This window comes from Bombina bombina, chromosome 12 (assembly GCF_027579735.1).
Source record: "Bombina bombina isolate aBomBom1 chromosome 12, aBomBom1.pri, whole genome shotgun sequence".
NCBI lineage: Eukaryota > Metazoa > Chordata > Amphibia > Anura > Bombinatoridae > Bombina > Bombina bombina.
In genome coordinates, this window is record NC_069510.1 from 9,310,305 (window position 1) to 9,332,804 (window position 22,500).

The following is a 22,500-nucleotide window of genomic DNA, read 5'->3' on the forward strand; positions in this document are numbered from 1 at the left end:
AAAAAATTAACCCCTAATCTGCCGAACCGGACAGCGCCGCCACTATAATAAATATATTAACCCCTAAACCGCCGTACTCCCGCCTCGCAAACATTAGTTAAATATTATTAACCCCTAATCTGCCGTCCCTAACATCGCCGACACCTACCTACATTTATTAACCCCTAATCTGCCGCCCCCAACATCGCCGCCACTATACTAAAGTTATTAACCCCTAAATCTAAGTCTAACCCTAACCCACCTAACTTAAATATAATTTAAATAAATCTAAAAACTAATTAAACTATATACTATAATTACCTAAATTATTCCTATTTAAAACTAAATAATTACCTATAAAATAAACCCTAAGATAGCTACAATATAACTAATAGTTACATTGTAGCTAGCTTAGGGTTTATTTTTATTAACTATTTAATAACTACCTAGCTAAAACAAATACAAAAGTACCTGTAAAATAAAACCTAACCTAAGTTACAATAAAACCTAACACTACACTATAATTAAATATAAAATTGCCAAAGTACAAAAAAACCACTAAATTACAGAAAATAATAAAGAAATTACAAGATTTTTAAACTAATTACACCTAATCTAATCCCCCTAACAAAATAAAAAAAGCCCCCTCAAAATAAAAAAAGCCCTACCCTACACTAAATTACAAATAGCCCTTAAAAGGGCCTTTTGCGGGGCATTGCCCCAAAGTAATCAGCTCTTTTACCTGAAAGAAAATTATAATTCCTCCCCCCAACATTAAAACCCATCACTCACACAACCAACCCTACTCTAAAACCCACCCAATCCCCCCTTAAAAAAAACTAACACTAACCCCTTGAAGATCACCTTACCGAGAGACGTCTTCACCCAACCGGGCCAAAGTCCTCAACGAAGCCGGGAGAAGTCTTCATCCAAGCCGGGCGAAGTGGTCCTAAAGATGGGCAGAAGTCTTCATCCAGACGGCATCTTCTATCTTCATCCATCAGACACGGAGCGGGTCTATCTTCAAGACATCCGACTCGAAGCATCCTCTTCTTTCCACGGCTAAACACAGAATGAAGGTTCCTTTAAATGACGTCATCCAAGATGGCGTCCCTTCAATTCCGATTGGCTGATAGAATTCTATCAGCCAATCGGAATTAAGGTAGAAAATTGGATTGGAACAGCCAATAGAATGCCAGCTCAATCCTATTGGCTGATTGCATCAGCCAATAGGATTTTTTCTATCTTAATTCCGATTGGCTGATAGAATTCTATCAGCCAATCGGAATTGAAGGGACGCCATCTTGGATGACATCATTTAAAGGAACCTTCATTCCAGAAGAGCTGTCGGATGAAGAGGATGCTCTGCGTCGGATGTCTTGCACAAGCACGTTACACTAGCTCACCGCTAACGTAAGCAGCGCTGGTATAATTTTGCTCAACGCTCACTTCTTGTCTGGTTTGTAAAAACCCGTAATACCAGCGCTGTCTGTAAGTGAGCGGTGAGCATAAACTGCTCGTTAGCACCGCACAGCCTCTAATGCAAAACTCGTAATCTAGGTGATGGAATTTAAAATGAAACGTTCATGATTATGAAAGAGCATTTATATTTAAAACTTTCCCCTTAATCTCTATTATCTAATTTCCCTCTTTCTCTTGATCTCTTTAAAACTTTCCATGAGAGCATAATGAGGTAGGCTGAGGGGTGTGCACGTGTCATAATCATGGTGTGATTTAATAGACATTTTTTTATGCATAAGTTACTACTTGTTGCTTTAATATAGACAAAGCATATAGTGGACGTCCTTGGGCAAAAAGCAAAGCAGTTGGTTAAACAATTTATATAGCAATAAATATAAGCTCTAAACAAGTGAATAAGCAATGAACCAGCCTATCTATTTACACACAATGATAAGTAGCAATTAAGTGTAACAACACTATCAAATAAACAAAACATACCCCTAAAATCTGGTATAATGAAAGGGTGAAAGTCCAGAGATGATTCATGTAACAGGTCCAGGCAGCTATCTGAGGGTAGATCAAGGTCACTATCCAAGGTCAGTAATCTACATGGCCTAGTATTGCATGACGAAGTGGTATAATATATATTAAATGTGGTATATTGCACTCATATTAGATGAAGCACTCCTATTGGTGCAAATGGAGCAGGCTGGGATTATACAGTCACCCAGCAGACTGACCTCCGGTGTTAGTACAGCAATCTGTAAGTGATGTGAAGAGATAAACACGCCAATATGGCCTAGTACTGTATGATACAATGTAGTATATAATGTAGATACATGTGGTAGAGCACCCCTCTTGGTGCAGATGTAGCAGGCTGGGATTATACAGTCACCCAGCAGACTGACCTCTGGTGTTAGTACAGCAATCTGTAAGTGATGTGAAGAGACAAACACACCAATATGGCCTAGTACTGTATGATACAATGTAGTATATAATGTAGATACATGTGGTAGAGCACCCCTCTTGGTGCAGATGTAGCAGACTGGGATTATACAGTCACCCAGCAGACTGACCTCCGGTGTTAGTACAGCAATCTGTAAGTGATGTGAAGAGATAAACACGCCAATATGGCCTAGTACTGTATGATACAATGTAGTATATAATGTAGATACATGTGGTAGAGCACCCCTCTTGGTGCAGATGTAGCAGGCTGGGATTATACAGTCACCCAGTGACTGACCTCCGGTGTTAGTACAGCAATCTGTAAGTGATGTGAAGAGACAAACACACCAATATGGCCTAGTACTGTATGATACAATGTAGTATATAATGTAGATACATGTGGTAGAGCACCCCTCTTGGTGCAGATGTAGCAGACTGGGATTATACAGTCACCCAGAAGACTGACCTCCGGTGTTAGTACAGCAATCTGTAAGTGATGTGAAGAGACAAACACACCAATATGGCCTAGTACTGTATGATACAATGTAGTATATAATGTAGATACATGTGGTAGAGCACCCCTCTTGGTGCAGATGTAGCAGGCTGGGATTATACAGTCACCCAGCAGACTGACCTCCGGTGTTAGTACAGCAATCTGTAAGTGATGTGAAGAGACAAACACACCAATATGGCCTAGTACTGTATGATACAATGTAGTATATAATGTAGATACATGTGGTAGAGCACCCCTCTTGGTGCAAATGTAGCAGACTGGGATTATACAGTCACCCAGTGACTGACCTCCGGTGTTAGTACAGCAATCTGTAAGTGATGTGAAGAGACAAACACACCAATATGGCCTAGTACTGTATGATACAATGTAGTATATAATGTAGATACATGTGGTAGAGCACCCCTCTTGGTGCAGATGTAGCAGACTGGGATTATACAGTCACCCAGCAGACTGACCTCCGGTGTTAGTACAGCAATCTGTAAGTGATGTGAAGAGACAAACACACCAATATGGCCTAGTACTGTATGATACAATGTAGTATATAATGTAGATACATGTGGTAGAGCACCCCTCTTGGTGCAGATGTAGCAGACTGGGATTATACAGTCACCCAGCAGACTGACCTCTGGTGTTAGTACAGCAATCTGTAAGTGATGTGAAGAGACAAACACACCAATATGGCCTAGTACTGTATGATACAATGTAGTATATAATGTAGATACATGTGGTAGAGCACCCCTCTTGGTGCAGATGTAGCAGACTGGGATTATACAGTCACCCAGCAGACTGACCTCCGGTGTTAGTACAGCAATCTGTAAGTGATGTGAAGAGATAAACACGCCAATATGGCCTAGTACTGTATGATACAATGTAGTATATAATGTAGATACATGTGGTAGAGCACCCCTCTTGGTGCAGATGTAGCAGACTGGGATTATACAGTCACCCAGCAGACTGACCTCCGGTGTTAGTACAGCAATCTGTAAGTGATGTGAAGAGATAAACACACCAATATGGCCTAGTACTGTATGATACAATGTAGTATATAATGTAGATACATGTGGTAGAGCACCCCTCTTGGTGCAGATGTAGCAGACTGGGATTATACAGTCACCCAGCAGACTGACCTCCGGTGTTAGTACAGCAATCTGTAAGTGATGTGAAGAGATAAACACACCAATATGGCCTAGTACTGTATGATACAATGTAGTATATAATGTAGATACATGTGGTAGAGCACCCCTCTTGGTGCAGATGTAGCAGACTGGGATTATACAGTCACCCAGCAGACTGACCTCCGGTGTTAGTACAGCAATCTGTAAGTGATGTGAAGAGATAAACACGCCAATATGGCCTAGTACTGTATGATACAATGTAGTATATAATGTAGATACATGTGGTAGAGCACTCCTCTTGGTGCAGATGTAGCAGACTGGGATTATACAGTCACCCAGCAGACTGACCTCCGGTGTTAGTACAGCAATCTGTAAGTGATGTGAAGAGACAAACACACCAATATGGCCTAGTACTGTATGATACAATGTAGTATATAATGTAGATACTTGTGGTAGAGCACCCCTCTTGGTGCAGATGTAGCAGACTGGGATTATACAGTCACCCAGCAGACTGACCTCCGGTGTTAGTACAGCAATCTGTAAGTGATGTGAAGAGATAAACACGCCAATATGGCCTAGTACTGTATAATACAATGTAGTATATAATGTAGATACATGTGGTAGAGCACTCCTCTTGGTGCAGATGTAGCAGACTGGGATTATACAGTCACCCAGCAGACTGACCTCCGGTGTTAGTACAGCAATCTGTAAGTGATGTGAAGAGATAAACACACCAATATGGCCTAGTACTGTATGATACAATGTAGTATATAATGTAGATACATGTGGTAGAGCACCCCTCTTGGTGCAGATGTAGCAGACTGGGATTATACAGTCACCCAGCAGACTGACCTCCGGTGTTAGTACAGCAATCTGTAAGTGATGTGAAGAGACAAACACACCAATATGGCCTAGTACTGTATGATACAATGTAGTATATAATGTAGATACATGTGGTAGAGCACCCCTCTTGGTGCAGATGTAGCAGACTGGGATTATACAGTCACCCAGCAGACTGACCTCCGGTGTTAGTACAGCAATCTGTAAGTGATGTGAAGAGATAAACACGCCAATATGGCCTAGTACTGTATGATACAATGTAGTATATAATGTAGATACATGTGGTAGAGCACTCCTCTTGGTGCAGATGTAGCAGACTGGGATTATACAGTCACCCAGCAGACTGACCTCCGGTGTTAGTACAGCAATCTGTAAGTGATGTGAAGAGATAAACACACCAATATGGCCTAGTACTGTATGATACAATGTAGTATATAATGTAGATACATGTGGTAGAGCACCCCTCTTGGTGCAGATGTAGCAGACTGGGATTATACAGTCACCCAGCAGACTGACCTCCGGTGTTAGTACAGCAATCTGTAAGTGATGTGAAGAGACAAACACACCAATATGGCCTAGTACTGTATGATACAATGTAGTATATAATGTAGATACATGTGGTAGAGCACCCCTCTTGGTGCAGATGTAGCAGACTGGGATTATACAGTCACCCAGCAGACTGACCTCCGGTGTTAGTACAGCAATCTGTAAGTGATGTGAAGAGACAAACACACCAATATGGCCTAGTACTGTATGATACAATGTAGTATATAATGTAGATACATGTGGTAGAGCACCCCTCTTGGTGCAGATGTAGCAGACTGGGATTATACAGTCACCCAGCAGACTGACCTCCGGTGTTAGTACAGCAATCTGTAAGTGATGTGAAGAGACAAACACACCAATATGGCCTAGTACTGTATGATACAATGTAGTATATAATGTAGATACATGTGGTAGAGCACCCCTCTTGGTGCAGATGTAGCAGACTGGGATTATACAGTCACCCAGCAGACTGACCTCCGGTGTTAGTACAGCAATCTGTAAGTGATGTGAAGAGACAAACACACCAATATGGCCTAGTACTGTATGATACAATGTAGTATATAATGTAGATACATGTGGTAGAGCACCCCTCTTGGTGCAGATGTAGCAGACTGGGATTATACAGTCACCCAGCAGACTGACCTCCGGTGTTAGTACAGCAATCTGTAAGTGATGTGAAGAGACAAACACACCAATATGGCCTAGTACTGTATGATACAATGTAGTATATAATGTAGATACATGTGGTAGAGCACTCCTCTTGGTGCAGATGTAGCAGACTGGGATTATACAGTCACCCAGCAGACTGACCTCCGGTGTTAGTACAGCAATCTGTAAGTGATGTGAAGAGATAAACACACCAATATGGCCTAGTACTGTATGATACAATGTAGTATATAATGTAGATACATGTGGTAGAGCACCCCTCTTGGTGCAGATGTAGCAGACTGGGATTATACAGTCACCCAGCAGACTGACCTCCGGTGTTAGTACAGCAATCTGTAAGTGATGTGAAGAGATAAACATGCCAATATGGCCTAGTACTGTATGATACAATGTAGTATATAATGTAGATACATGTGGTAGAGCACTCCTCTTGGTGCAGATGTAGCAGACTGGGATTATACAGTCACCCAGCAGACTGACCTCCGGTGTTAGTACAGCAATCTGTAAGTGATGTGAAGAGATAAACACGCCAATATGGCCTAGTACTGTATGATACAATGTAGTATATAATGTAGATACATGTGGTAGAGCACTCCTCTTGGTGCAGATGTAGCAGACTGGGATTATACAGTCACCCAGCAGACTGACCTCCAGTGTTAGTACAGCAATCTGTAAGTGATGTGAAGAGACAAACACACCAATATGGCCTAGTACTGTATGATACAATGTAGTATATAATGTAGATACATGTGGTAGAGCACCCCTCTTGGTGCAGATGTAGCAGACTGGGATTATACAGTCACCCAGCAGACTGACCTCCCGTGTTAGTACAGCAATCTGTAAGTGATGTGAAGAGACAAACACACCAATATGGCCTAGTACTGTATGATACAATGTAGTATATAATGTAGATACATGTGGTAGAGCACCCCTCTTGGTGCAGATGTAGCAGACTGGGATTATACAGTCACCCAGCAGACTGACCTCTGGTGTTAGTACAGCAATCTGTAAGTGATGTGAAGAGATAAACACGCCAATATGGCCTAGTACTGTATGATACAATGTAGTATATAATGTAGATACATGTGGTAGAGCACCCCTCTTGGTGCAAATGGAGCAGGCTGGGATTATACAATCACCCAGCAGACTGACCTCCGGTGTTAGTACAGCAATCTGTAAGTGATGTGAAGAGATAAACACGCCAATATGGCCTAGTACTGTATGATACAATGTAGTATATAATGTAGATACATGTGGTAGAGCACCCCTCTTGGTGCAGATGTAGCAGACTGGGATTATACAGTCACCCAGCAGACTGACCTCTGGTGTTAGTACAGCAATCTGTAAGTGATGTGAAGAGACAAACACGCCAATATAGCCTAGTACTGTATGATGCAACAGGAGATAGTATAATATAAGTTGCACTCACAAGTAGTAGAGCACCCCTCTTGGTGCAGATGTAGCAGACTGGGATTATACAGTCACCCAGCAGACTGACCTCCGGTGTTAGTACAGCAATCTGTAAGTGATGTGAAGAGATAAACACGCCAATATGGCCTAGTACTGTATGATACAATGTAGTATATAATGTAGATACATGTGGTAGAGCACCCCTCTTGGTGCAGATGTAGCAGACTGGGATTATACAGTCACCCAGCAGACTGACCTCTGGTGTTAGTACAGCAATCTGTAAGTGATGTGAAGAGACAAACACACCAATATGGCCTAGTACTGTATGATACAATGTAGTATATAATGTAGATACATGTGGTAGAGCACCCCTCTTGGTGCAGATGTAGCAGACTGGGATTATACAGTCACCCAGAAGACTGACCTCCGGTGTTAGTACAGCAATCTGTAAGTGATGTGAAGAGACAAACACACCAATATGGCCTAGTACTGTATGATACAATGTAGTATATAATGTAGATACATGTGGTAGAGCACCCCTCTTGGTGCAGATGTAGCAGACTGGGATTATACAGTCACCCAGCAGACTGACCTCCGGTGTTAGTACAGCAATCTGTAAGTGATGTGAAGAGACAAACACGCCAATATGGCCTAGTACTGTATGATACAATGTAGTATATAATGTAGATACATGTGGTAGAGCACCCCTCTTGGTGCAGATGTAGCAGACTGGGATTATACAGTCACCCAGCAGACTGACCTCCGGTGTTAGTACAGCAATCTGTAAGTGATGTGAAGGGACAAACACACCAATATGGCCTAGTACTGTATGATACAATGTAGTATATAATGTAGATACATGTGGTAGAGCACCCCTCTTGGTGCAGATGTAGCAGACTGGGATTAAACAGTCACCCAGCAGACTGACCTCCAGTGTTAGTACAGCAATCTGTAAGTGATGTGAAGAGACAAACACACCAATATGGCCTAGTACTGTATGATACAATGTAGTATATAATGTAGATACATGTGGTAGAGCACCCCTCTTGGTGCAGATGTAGCAGACTGGGATTATACAGTCACCCAGCAGACTGACCTCCGGTGTTAGTACAGCAATCTGTAAGTGATGTGAAGAGATAAACACGCCAATATGGCCTAGTACTGTATGATACAATGTAGTATATAATGTAGATACATGTGGTAGAGCACCCCTCTTGGTGCAGATGTAGCAGACTGGGATTATACAGTCACCCAGCAGACTGACCTCCGGTGTTAGTACAGCAATCTGTAAGTGATGTGAAGAGACAAACACGCCAATATGGCCTAGTACTGTATGATACAATGTAGTATATAATGTAGATACATGTGGTAGAGCACCCCTCTTGGTGCAGATGTAGCAGACTGGGATTATACAGTCACCCAGCAGACTGACCTCTGGTGTTAGTACAGCAATCTGTAAGTGATGTGAAGAGACAAACACACCAATATGGCCTAGTACTGTATGATACAATGTAGTATATAATGTAGATACATGTGGTAGAGCACCCCTCTTGGTGCAGATGTAGCAGACTGGGATTAAACAGTCACCCAGCAGACTGACCTCCAGTGTTAGTACAGCAATCTGTAAGTGATGTGAAGAGACAAACACGCCAATATGGCCTAGTACTGTATGATACAATGTAGTATATAATGTAGATACATGTGGTAGAGCACCCCTCTTGGTGCAGATGTAGCAGACTGGGATTATACAGTCACCCAGCAGACTGACCTCCGGTGTTAGTACAGCAATCTGTAAGTGATGTGAAGAGACAAACACACCAATATGGCCTAGTACTGTATGATACAACAGGAGAGAGTATAATATAAGTTGTACTCACATGTAGTAGAGCACCCCTCTTGGTGCAGATGTAGCAGACTGGGATTATACAGTCACCCAGCAGACTGACCTCCGGTGTTAGTACAGCAATCTGTAAGTGATGTGAAGAGATAAACACGCCAATATGGCCTAGTACTGTATGATACAATGTAGTATATAATGTAGATACATGTGGTAGAGCACCCCTCTTGGTGCAGATGTAGCAGACTGGGATTATACAGTCACCCAGCAGACTGACCTCCGGTGTTAGTACAGCAATCTGTAAGTGATGTGAAGAGACAAACACGCCAATATGGCCTAGTACTGTATGATACAATGTAGTATATAATGTAGATACATGTGGTAGAGCACCCCTCTTGGTGCAGATGTAGCAGACTGGGATTATACAGTCACCCAGCAGACTGACCTCCGGTGTTAGTACAGCAATCTGTAAGTGATGTGAAGAGACAAACACACCAATATGGCCTAGTACTGTATGATACAATGTAGTATATAATGTAGATACATGTGGTAGAGCACCCCTCTTGGTGCAGATGTAGCAGACTGGGATTATACAGTCACCCAGCAGACTGACCTCTGGTGTTAGTACAGCAATCTGTAAGTGATGTGAAGAGATAAACACGCCAATATGGCCTAGTACTGTATGATACAATGTAGTATGTAATGTAGATACATGTGGTAGAGCACCCCTCTTGGTGCAGATGTAGCAGACTGGGATTATACAGTCACCCAGCAGACTGACCTCCGGTGTTAGTACAGCAATCTGTAAGTGATGTGAAGAGATAAACACACCAATATGGCCTAGTACTGTATGATACAATGTAGTATATAATGTAGATACATGTGGTAGAGCACCCCTCTTGGTGCAGATGTAGCAGACTGGGATTAAACAGTCACCCAGCAGACTGACCTCCGGTGTTAGTACAGCAATCTGTAAGTGATGTGAAGAGACAAACACACCAATATGGCCTAGTACTGTATGATACAATGTAGTATATAATGTAGATACATGTGGTAGAGCACCCCTCTTGGTGCAGATGTAGCAGACTGGGATTATACAGTCACCCAGCAGACTGACCTCCGGTGTTAGTACAGCAATCTGTAAGTGATGTGAAGAGATAAACACGCCAATATGGCCTAGTACTGTATGATACAATGTAGTATATAATGTAGATACATGTGGTAGAGCACCCCTCTTGGTGCAGATGTAGCAGACTGGGATTATACAGTCACCCAGCAGACTGACCTCTGGTGTTAGTACAGCAATCTGTAAGTGATGTGAAGAGACAAACACACCAATATGGCCTAGTACTGTATGATACAATGTAGTATATAATGTAGATACATGTGGTAGAGCACCCCTCTTGGTGCAGATGTAGCAGACTGGGATTATACAGTCACCCAGCAGACTGGCCTCTGGTATAACAGGAAACTTAACAGCTCAGCAGTGAAATCCAAACATAGATAAATAAAAATAATAATAAAAGTGTGGCAGCAAGAGATAAGTTACAAACTTACTTTATTAAAAATTGAGTTAAAAACAGGCAACGCGTTTCTCTACCAAACAGTGGTTGTTTCATCATGAAGCCTGATGAAACAACCACTGTTTGGTTGCTTGTTTTTAACTTATTTTTTAATAAAGTAAGATTGTAGCTTACCGCTTGCCGACAGCGTATGCTGTATAATAAATAAATGGACCCCTAAAACTTTACACTTATTTTGTCACTATTTAAACAACTAATGAAACATTAAAAAATACATCTACATGTTAGTCACGGACTAATCTTCTTTAACTGCACCATTCTGTCTAGCGTTTATTTAGTGTTTAAAGGGACATAATACTCATATGCTAAATCACTTGAAACTGATGCAGTATAACTGTAAAAAGCTGACAGGAAAATATCACCTGAGTATCTCTATGTAAAAAAGGAAGATATTTTACCTCACAATCTCCTCAGCTCCGCAGAGTGAGTTTTGTGCAAAAAGTTATACTCAGCTGCTGTCCAGCTGCAGGTAAAAAAATAAAAAAAAATTAAGAAATGAACAGCAGCCAATCAGCATCAGCAATGCTGAGGTCATGAACTCTTACTGTGATCTTATGAGATTTCACTTAACTCTCATGAGATTTCATAGTAAGCTTCCTTTACCTGATTGGTGAAATAATATGAGAGTGCACGATGCTCATCCCTTCAGATGTCCCAGGACAGACACACTAAAATGCTGCTTAGAAATCCTTTACAATGGGAGGTGGCTACTGAGGAACTTTTGAGGCAAAATATTTTATTTTTTTTTACATAGAGATGTTCAAGTGATATTTTCTAATCGGCTTTCTACAGCTATGCTGCATCACTTTCAAGTGTTTAAACATTTGGGTATTATGGCCCTTTAATGTTCCTTTAAATGGATAAAAGGCTCAGTAGCATCAGTGCACTACTGGGAGCTAGTTGCTGATTGGTGGCTTTACATATATGCCTCTTGCCATTGGCTCACACTGTTCAGCTAGCTCCCAGTAGGACATTTCTCCTTCAGCAAAGGATACCCATAAAATGAAGCAAATTGATGATAGAAGTAAATTAGTTGTTTGTTACTCGCTCTCTATCTGAATCAGGAAAGAAACCTTTTAGGTTTCACGTCCTTGTAACTGTACATCATGTTCAGCGTCTTCTTAGACATAGGATGTTGCTAGACAAACCTTTTTATTCACAACATTAAAACCAAATGTTATTGCCACAATTATAAAGAAGCAACCGCCAATCAGGAGCTAGCTCCCAGCTCCTGAAACTACCTAGGTATGCTTTTTTTTCAACAAAGGACACCAAGAAAATAAAGCAAATTAGATATTAGAAGTAAATTGGAAAGTTCTATAAAATTGTATGGTCTGTCTAAATCATGAAAGAAAATGTGAGGCTTTCGTGTCTCTTTAATTGATAAGACGGAACTGTTATTATTTCATTATAATAAAATGCCCAGGAAAACATCAACTCATGGAACTTGTCCAGTTGGTCAGTCTTATAATAGTGAGATCTCTCCTGACAATCAAGGATAGATGGGAGAATGGGAGGCTTCCAAGCTGTAGGTATTAATGGTCTTACTGTCATTAAAAGTAGCTGCCGTAAGCTGTTAGTCACACAGGAGCTTCTGACTGTTCATTTAATGTATTTCCAATCTGAGCTTCAGTGCTTTACCTCCTAAACACTTTTATTGTTTGATTTTAAATATGTGTTTAATAAGTTAACTTTAAGAATTATAAGATATTAATGCAGAGTGGGATTTTACAAAACATATTGGTGGCGCCATCACATGGTAAGTCTTGGAATCACAGTATTGAAAGCTTAATAAACTATTCAACAACTGAAAGGAACTCTGAACTGTAATATTTTCTCCCTTGAATGTGTCCATTATTCCAGCTGGAGAGTATTATGTATGGGAGTTGTTCCTTTAGGTTTAGTTTTGTAATCAAAACAGATGGTTGTGCTCATTTAAACCACCAACCCGTAATGACAAGTTCAGTACCTAAGTATAGAAAAGCAGGCACTGCTCAAAAGGGTTCCATAAAAACTTGATCCTTTATTTCAACATCTTTAAAAAGTTAACAGCTTCAAACGCTGGAAATTGCGTTTTAGAAAAAGGTACAAAAAATGACAGATACAAGGCAGGGGATGTGTGACACAAGTAGTCTGACTAGTTTCGAGTCCTCACAGGACTTCCGGTCATCACGCCAGGTCCACAGTAGCTGCTAGGATCGTCATCTCTCCATACCTAAGTATTGGCCTTTGCCTATAGAGAGATAATATATATGCAGATCTGCGCTCCCTGTACACTCAGCCCATTTGAATGGGCATGTTCTTGAGGACAATGGGCGCTTTTATCAATAAGAAAAACAGCTGTTTCACATAGATAAATAAAGAAGCAGTTTCATGTACATTTAATACAGCTGGTATTACATTTCCTTTTAAATGCTTAAGGGGGGAGCAGATTTTATACTATGTTATGGTATGGAGGGCTTTTTTGTTTTAATTAAAGGGACACTTTGTACTCAAAATGCTCTTTTATGCATATGAAAGCAACATTTGCATATATACAGGTGGCATATTTTGTCTAGAGCACTTCTTCAGTCTCTGTTAAGAGCGGCAGGTTATTTAACTAGCGCTAGCCCCATCTCTACAAGTGTGAAAAACTCATGTTTCTGTCCCGAATAAATCAGTTTTCTTTGTCAATGAAAAAAACATCCCGAGTACCCTTTGTTTCATAAAAAAATGGAAAATGTTGACTCCAATGTTGCATGAGTTCTTTCGCCCCCGGTGGGCATGGTCATTATGCCAGTTTGCCACCATAGACTAGCAGTTCTGTCACGCACCATTATATTCACGTTTAACCAACACCCAGTGCAGAGTCACCAAATGACAGATATGATTTCTTTCTCTAGGATATAGAAAACAACTCAATTTATTCATCAGTGTCTCAGAAGCTCCGAACGTCCATCAGTGACTGCAGCGTCTCAGCTCTCACCCCTCTGGCATCTCAGCATCGTCTGCAGCTTCTACAGCACCAGCTCCTGCAGCAACAACAGCAAACGCAAGTGGCTGTAGCACAGGTAACACAGTACATTTATACACAGTGTGCGGCTGTAGCACAGGTAACACAATACATTTATACACAGTGTGCGGCTGTAGCACAGGTAACACAATACATTATACACAGTGTGCGGCTGTAGCACAGGTAACACAATACATTATACACAGTGTGCGACTGTAGCACAGGTAACACAATACATTTATACCCAGTGTGCGGCTGTAGCACAGGTAACACAATACATTTATACACAGTGTGCGGCTGTAGCACAGGTAGCACAATACATTTATACACAGTGTGGGGCTGTAGCACAGGTAACACAATACATTATACACAGTGTGCGGCTGTAGCACAGGTAACACAATACATTATACACAGTGTGCGGCTGTAGCACAGGTAACACAATACATTTATACACAGTGTGCGGCTGTAGCACAGGTAACACAATACATTATATACAGTGTGCGGCTGTAGCACAGGTAACACAATACATTATACACAGTGTGCGACTGTAGCACAGGTAACACAATACATTTATACCCAGTGTGCGGCTGTAGCACAGTTAACACAATACATTTATACACAGTGTGCGGCTGTAGCACAGGTAACACAATACATTTATACACAGTGTGGGGCTGTAGCACAGGTAACACAATACATTATACACAGTGTGCGGCTGTAGCACAGGTAACACAATACATTATACACAGTGTGCGGCTGTAGCAAAGGTAACACAATACATTTATACACAGTGTGTGGCTGTAGCACAGGTAACACAGTACATTTATACCCAGTGTGCGGCTGTAGCACAGGTAACACAATACATTATACACAGTGTGCGGCTGTAGCACAGGTAACACAATACATTTATACACAGTGTGCGGCTGTAGCACAGGTAACACAATTCATTATACACAGTGTGCGGCTGTAGCACAGGTAACACAGTACATTTATACACAGTGTGCGGCTGTAGCACAGGTAACACAATACATTTATACACAGTGTGCGGCTGTAGCACAGGTAACACAATACATTTATACACAGTGTGCGGCTGTAGCACAGGTAACACAATACATTTATACACAGTGTGCGGCTGTAGCACATGTAACACAATACATTTATACACAGTGTGTGGCTGTAGCACAGGTAACACAATACATTTATACACAGTGTGCGGCTGTAGCACAGGTAACACAATACATTATACACAGTGTGCGGCTGTAGCACAGGTAACACAGTACATTTATACACAGTGTGCGGCTGTAGCACAGGTAACACAATACATTATACACAGTGTGCGGCTGTAGCACAGGTAACACAATACATTATACACAGTGTGCGGCTGTAGCACAGGTAACACAATACATTATACACAGTGTGCGGCTGTAGCACAAGTAACACAATACATTATACACAGTGTGCGGCTGTAGCACAGGTAACACAATACATTATACACAGTGTGCGGCTATAGCACAGGTAACACAATACATTATACACATTGTGCGGCTGTAGTACAGGTAACACAATACATTTATATACAGTGTGCGGCTGTAGCACAGGTAACACAATACATTTATATACAGTGTGCGGCTGTAGCACAGGTAACATAATACATTTATACACAGTGTGCAGCTGTAGCTCAGGTAACACAATACATTATACACAGTGTGCGGTTGTAGCACAGGTAAAACAATGCATTTATACACAGTGTGCGGCTATAGCACAGGTAACACAATACATTTATACACACTGTGTGGCTGTAGCACAGGTAACACAATACATTTATACACAGTGTGCGGCTGTAGCACAGGTAACACAATACATTTATACGCAGTGTGTGGCTGTAGCACAGGTAACACAATACATTATACACAGTGTGCGGCTGTAGCACAGGAAACACTATACATTATACACAGTGCACCGCTGTAGCACAGGTAACACAATACATTTATACACAGTGTGCGGCTGTAGCACAGGTAACACAATACATTATACACAGTGTGTGGCTGTAGCACAGGTAACACAATACATTTATACACAGTGTGCGGCTGTAGCACAGGTAACACAATACATTTATACACAGTGTGCGGCTGTAGCACAGGTAACACAATACATTTATACCCAGTGTGCGGCTGTAGCACAGGTAACACAATACATTTATTCACAGTGTGCGGCTGTAGCACAGGTAACATAATACATTTATACACAGTGTGCGGCTGTTGCACAGGTAACACAATACATTATACACAGTGTGCGGCTCTAGCACAGGTAACACAATACATTTATACACAGTGTGCGGCTGTAGCACAGGTAACACAATACATTATACACAGTGTGCGGCTGTAGCACAGGTAACACAATACATTTATACACAGTGTGCGGCTGTAGCACAGGTAACACAATACATTAGACATAGTGTGCGGCTGTAGCACAGGTAACACAATACATTTATACGCAGTGTGCGGCTGTAGCACAGGTAACACAATACATTATATATAGTGTGCGGCTGTAGCACAGGTAACACAATACATTATACACAGTGTGCGGCTGTAGCACAGGTAACACAATACATTTATACACAGTGTGCGGCTGTAGCACAGGTAACACAATACATTATACACAGTGTGCGGCTGTAGCACAGGTAACACAATACATTATACACAGTGTGCGGCTGTAGCACAGGTAACACAATACATTTATACACAGTGTGCGGCTGTTGCACAGGTAACACAATACATTATACACAGTGTGCGGCTGTAGCACAGGTAACACAATACATTATACCCAATAAACCCTAAGCTAGCTACAATATAACTAATAGTTACATTGTAGCTAGCTTATGGTTTATATTTATTTTACAGGCAACTTTGTATTTATTTTAACTAGGTAGAATAGTTATTAAATAGTTATTAACTATTTAAAAACTTCCTAGTTAAAATAAGTACAAATTTACCTGTAAAATAAATCCTAACCTAAATTACAATTACACCTAACACTACACTATCATTAAGTTAATTAAATAAATTACCTACAATTAAATTAAATAAACTAAAGTACAAATTACACCTAATCTAATCCCCCTAATAGAATAGAAAAAGCCCCCCAACATAATAAAATTCCCTACCCTACACTAAATTACAAATAGCCCTTAAAAGGGCCTTTTGCGGGGCATTGCCCCAAAGTAATCAGCTCTTTTACCTGGAAAAAAAAATACAATACCCCCACAAACATTAAAACCCACCACGCACACACCCAACCCTACTCTAAAACCCACCCAATCCCCCCTTAAAAAAACCTAACACTACCCCCTTGAAGATCACCCTACCTTGAGCCGTCTTCACCCAGCTGGGCATAGGTGGACGTCCAGAGAGGCAGAAGTCTTCATCCGATCGGCCAGAAGAGGACATCCAGACCGGCAGAAGTCTAGATCCAGGTGGCATCTTCTATCTTCTTCCATCCGGAGCGGAGCGGGTACATCTTGAAGACATCCGACGTGGAGCATCCTCTTCCATCCGACGGCGACTGAAGAATGAAGGTTCCTTAAAGTGACGTCATCCAATATGGCATCCCTTCAATTCCGATTGGCTGATAGAATCCAATCAGCCAATAGGATTGAGCTCACATTCTATTGGCTGTTCCAATCAGCCAATAGAATGCAAGCTCAATTCTATTGGCTGATTGCATCAGCCAATAGGATTTTTCCTACCTTAATTACGATTGGCTGATAGGATTCTATCAGCCAATCGGAATTGAAGGGACGCCATCTTGGATTACGTCACTTAAAGGAACCTTCATTCTTCAGTCGCCGTCGGATGGAAGAGGATGCTGCGCGTCGGATGTCTTCAAGATGGACCCGCTCAGGATGGAAGAAGATAGAAGGTATCGCCTGGATGAAGACTTCTGCCGGTCTGGATGTCCTCTTCTGGCCGGATCGGATGAAGACTTCTGCCCCTCTGGACGTCCACTTGTGCCCGGCTGGGTGAAGACGGCTCAAGGTAGGGTGATCTTCAAGGGGTTAGTGTTAGGTTTTATTAAAGGGGGATTGGGTGGGTTTTAGAGTAGGGTTGGGTGTGTGGGTGGTGGGTTTTAACGTTGGGGGGGTATTGTATTTTTTTTCCAGGTAAAAGAGCTGATTATTTTGGGGCAATGCCCCGCAAAAGGCCCTTTTAAGGGCTATTTGTAATTTAGTATAGGGTAGGCAATTTTATTATTTGGGGGGGGGGCTTTTTTATTTTATTAGGGGGATTAGATTAGGTGTAATTGTAATTCTTTTTTTATTTTCTGTAATTTAGTGTTTAGTTTTTTTTGTACTTTAGTTTATTTAATTTAATTGTAGGTAATTTATGTAATTAATTTAATGATAGTGTAGTGTTAGGTGTAATTGTAATTTAGGTTAGGATTTATTTTACAGGTAAATTTGTACTTATTTTAACTAGGAAGTTATTAAATAGTTAATAACTATTTAATAACTATTCTACCTAGTTAAAATAAATACAAAGTTGCCTGTAAAATAAATATAAATCCTAAGCTAGATACAATGTAACTATTAGTTATATTGTAGCTAGCTTATGGTTTATTTTACAGGTAAGTATTTAGTTTTAAATAGGAATAATTTAATTAATTGTAGTAAATTTATTTAGATGTATTTAAATTATATTTAAGTTTGGGGGGTGTTAGAGTTAGACTTAGGTTTAGGGGTTAATAAATTTATTAGAGTGGCGGCGACGTTGGCGGCGGCAGATTAGGGCTTAATAAATGTAATATAGTTGCGGCGACGTTGGGGGGGCAGATTAGGGGTTAATAAATATAATGTAGGGTTCGGCGATGTTGGGGGCAGTAGATTAGGGGTTCATAGGGATAATGTAGGTGGCGGCGGTGTCCGGAGCGGCAGATTAGGGGTTAATAATATAATGTAGGTGGTGACGATGTCGGGGGCGGCAGATTAGGGGTTAATAAGTGTAAGATTAGGGGTGTTTAGACTTGGGGTTCATGTTAGGATGTTAGGTGCAGACATAACTTTTCTTTCCCCATAGGAAACAATGGGGCTGCCTTAGGAGCTGAACGCTGCTTTTTTGCAGGTGTTAGGTTTTTTTTCAGCCAGCTCAGCCCCATTGTTTCCTATGGGGAAATCGTGCACAAGCACGTTTTACCTGCTCACTGTTATTACAGGGAGATGTGGAGCTAAATTTTGCTCAACGCTCACTTTTCTGAGGCTAACGCCGGTTTGAAGAAAACTTGTAATACCAGCGTTGTCTTAAGTGAGCGGTGAGAAAAAAAGGCTTGTTATACCAGCACACCATTACCGACAAAAACTCGTAATCTAGCCGAGTGTGCGCTACTGTATGTAATGATGGCTGAGAGTAGTGAACTGATATCTGTGAGCCGGCATCATGACCATCTGTTTAGTCTTGTTATGCCAGTCAAGTCAAAAGTAAACTCCCATGAATCACACACAGCAGGCAGTTTAAACAAGTTTTCAATGGACGTTAATTATCTAATTTGCTTTGTTCTGTCTGTATCCTTGGTTGAAAAAAGCATACCTAGGTACACTCATAACTAACTGCTGATTGGCATTGACATTTATACCTCTTGTCATTGGCTTTCAGCTAGTTTACAGTTGTGCATTGCTGCTTCTTCAACAAAGGATACCAAGTAAATGATGAAAATGATAACAGAAGTAAATTGGTTGTTTACAATTGTATGTTCTATCATAAAAATAAATACTTTTTGGGGGGTTTCATGTTCCTTTAATGAATATGCTCAGTACATAAATCCTACAATTCCCTGCCTGTATGAAGTATCCTGCAGGGGTGAACCATCGCTCAATATGATTTTTATAAAAGCGATAAGATCTTGTGCTGCATAAATAGAAATCATGTAGCATAAAATGCTTAGCTGAATTAATGGCAAACGTGGAACTATCAGTACCGTCTGTCATTGTGATTTATGGTTAGAATAGAAGAAGCCATTCTGTGTCACTCAGTCTCACTGGCTTTTTAATGTATTTCAGTTCCCAATATGCTGCATGATAATTATTATGGTATATGTGTCATTTATAAATACATAGATGGGCATATACATACACATGCTAACACATACACACATACGTAACAGGCATATACACACACACACGTACATACAAACAAAAACACACGCATATACACACACACATACACACACACATACACACACACATACACATACATACACACACACATACACACACACACATGCATATACATACACATGCTAACACATACACACATACATACACACATACATACGTAACAGGGATATACACACACACGTACATACAAACAAAAACACATGCATATACACACACACACACACATACACACACAGGCATATACATGCACATGCTAACACATACAAACATACATACGTAACAGGCATATACACACACACACACACGTACATACGTACATACAAACAAAAACATGCATATATACACACACATACACACACAGGCATATACATGCACATGCTAACACGCACACACACATACATACATACGTAACAGGCATATACACACACATACACATGCTAACACATACACACATACATACAAACATACATACGTAACAGGCATATACACACACACGTACATACAAACAAAAACACACGCATATACACACATATACACACACACACAGGCATATACATGCACATGCTAACACACACATACATACATACGTAACAGGCATATACACACACACATACACACACACACACAGGCATATACATACACATGCTAACACATACACACATACATACAAACAGGCATATACACACACACGTACATACAAACAAAAACACACGTATATACAAACACACATACACACACACACAGGCATATACATGCACATGCTAACACATACACACATACATACAAACTTACATACGTAACAGGCATATACACACACACACGTACATACAAAAAAAACACGCATATACACACACGCATACACACAGGCATATACATGCACATGCTAACACACACATACATACAAACATACATACGTAACAGGCATATACACACACACACATACATACAAACAAAAATACACGCATATACACACACACACACACATACACACACACACAGGCATATACATGCGCATGCTAACACACACACACACACACATACATACATACATAACAGGCATATACACACACATGCAAACACACACACATACATATATACATACAAAAACATACACATGCTAACACGCATACATGCATACACATGCAAACACACACACACACATACATACGTAACAGGCATATACACACACACATACAAACACATGCAAACACATACATACATATATACATACAAACAAAAACACACACACATATACACACAGGCATATACATACACATGCAAACACACACACACATACATACATATATATACACACACAGACATATACATACACATGCAAACACACACACACACACACACATACATACATACAGGCATATACACACACACTAACATACATACATAGATACATACAAACAAAAACACAAAACACAGGCATATATACACACACACACACACACACACCGAGAGTGAGCGCTGAAAAAGCAATTTGAGTCCCACTGGGAGAAAGGCGCTATATAAATACTAGTTATTATTATATTATAGTTATTATTATACACACACACAGGCATATATACACACACATACAGGCATATACACACAAACACACATACAAACATCTAGGGATATGCACACAAACACACATACATACATACATACATACATACAGGCATATACACACACACATACATACAGGCATATACACACAAACACACACACACATGCAAACACACACACATACATAAATACATACATACAGGCATATACACACATATGCAAACACATACACACACATGCAAACACACACATATACATACATACATACAGACATACACACACATGCAAACACACATACATACATACAGGCTTATAAACACAAACACACACACACACACATGAAAACACATACACACACATACACACATACATATATACTTAGAGGCATATACACACACACACATACACAAACATGCAAACACACACACATACACATAGATACATACACACATATATACATACATACAGGCATATACACACACATGCATACATACAGGCGTATACACACACACATACAAACATACACACAAACACACACATACAGGCATATACACACAAACATAAATACATACATACAGGCATATACACACAAACACGCACATGCAAACACACACACACACACATACAGACATACACACACATACAAACAGCCATATACACACATGTACAGGCATATACACACAAACACACACATACAGGCATATACACACAAACACATACAGTCAAATACACACAAACACACACATGCAAATGCACACACATGCAAATGCACACACATACATACATACAGGCATATACATGCATGCATACATACATACACACATATAGGCATATAAACACACACACACATGCATGCATACATACATACATACAGGCGTATACACACACACAT

At 40.5% G+C, this 22,500-nt stretch overlaps 1 protein-coding gene across 1 annotated transcript in view; it reads left to right on the top strand.

Annotated features, from left to right (window-relative positions):
• The window catches only part of LOC128642826 (carboxyl-terminal PDZ ligand of neuronal nitric oxide synthase protein), a 345,855-nt gene that overhangs the window by 287,298 nt on the left and 36,057 nt on the right, over positions 1 to 22,500 (top strand). The window contains exon 8 of the mRNA XM_053695663.1: positions 13,779 to 13,946. Within this exon, the coding sequence (XP_053551638.1) occupies positions 13,779 to 13,946 (168 nt within the window). The remainder of the gene's footprint in view (positions 1 to 13,778; positions 13,947 to 22,500) is intronic.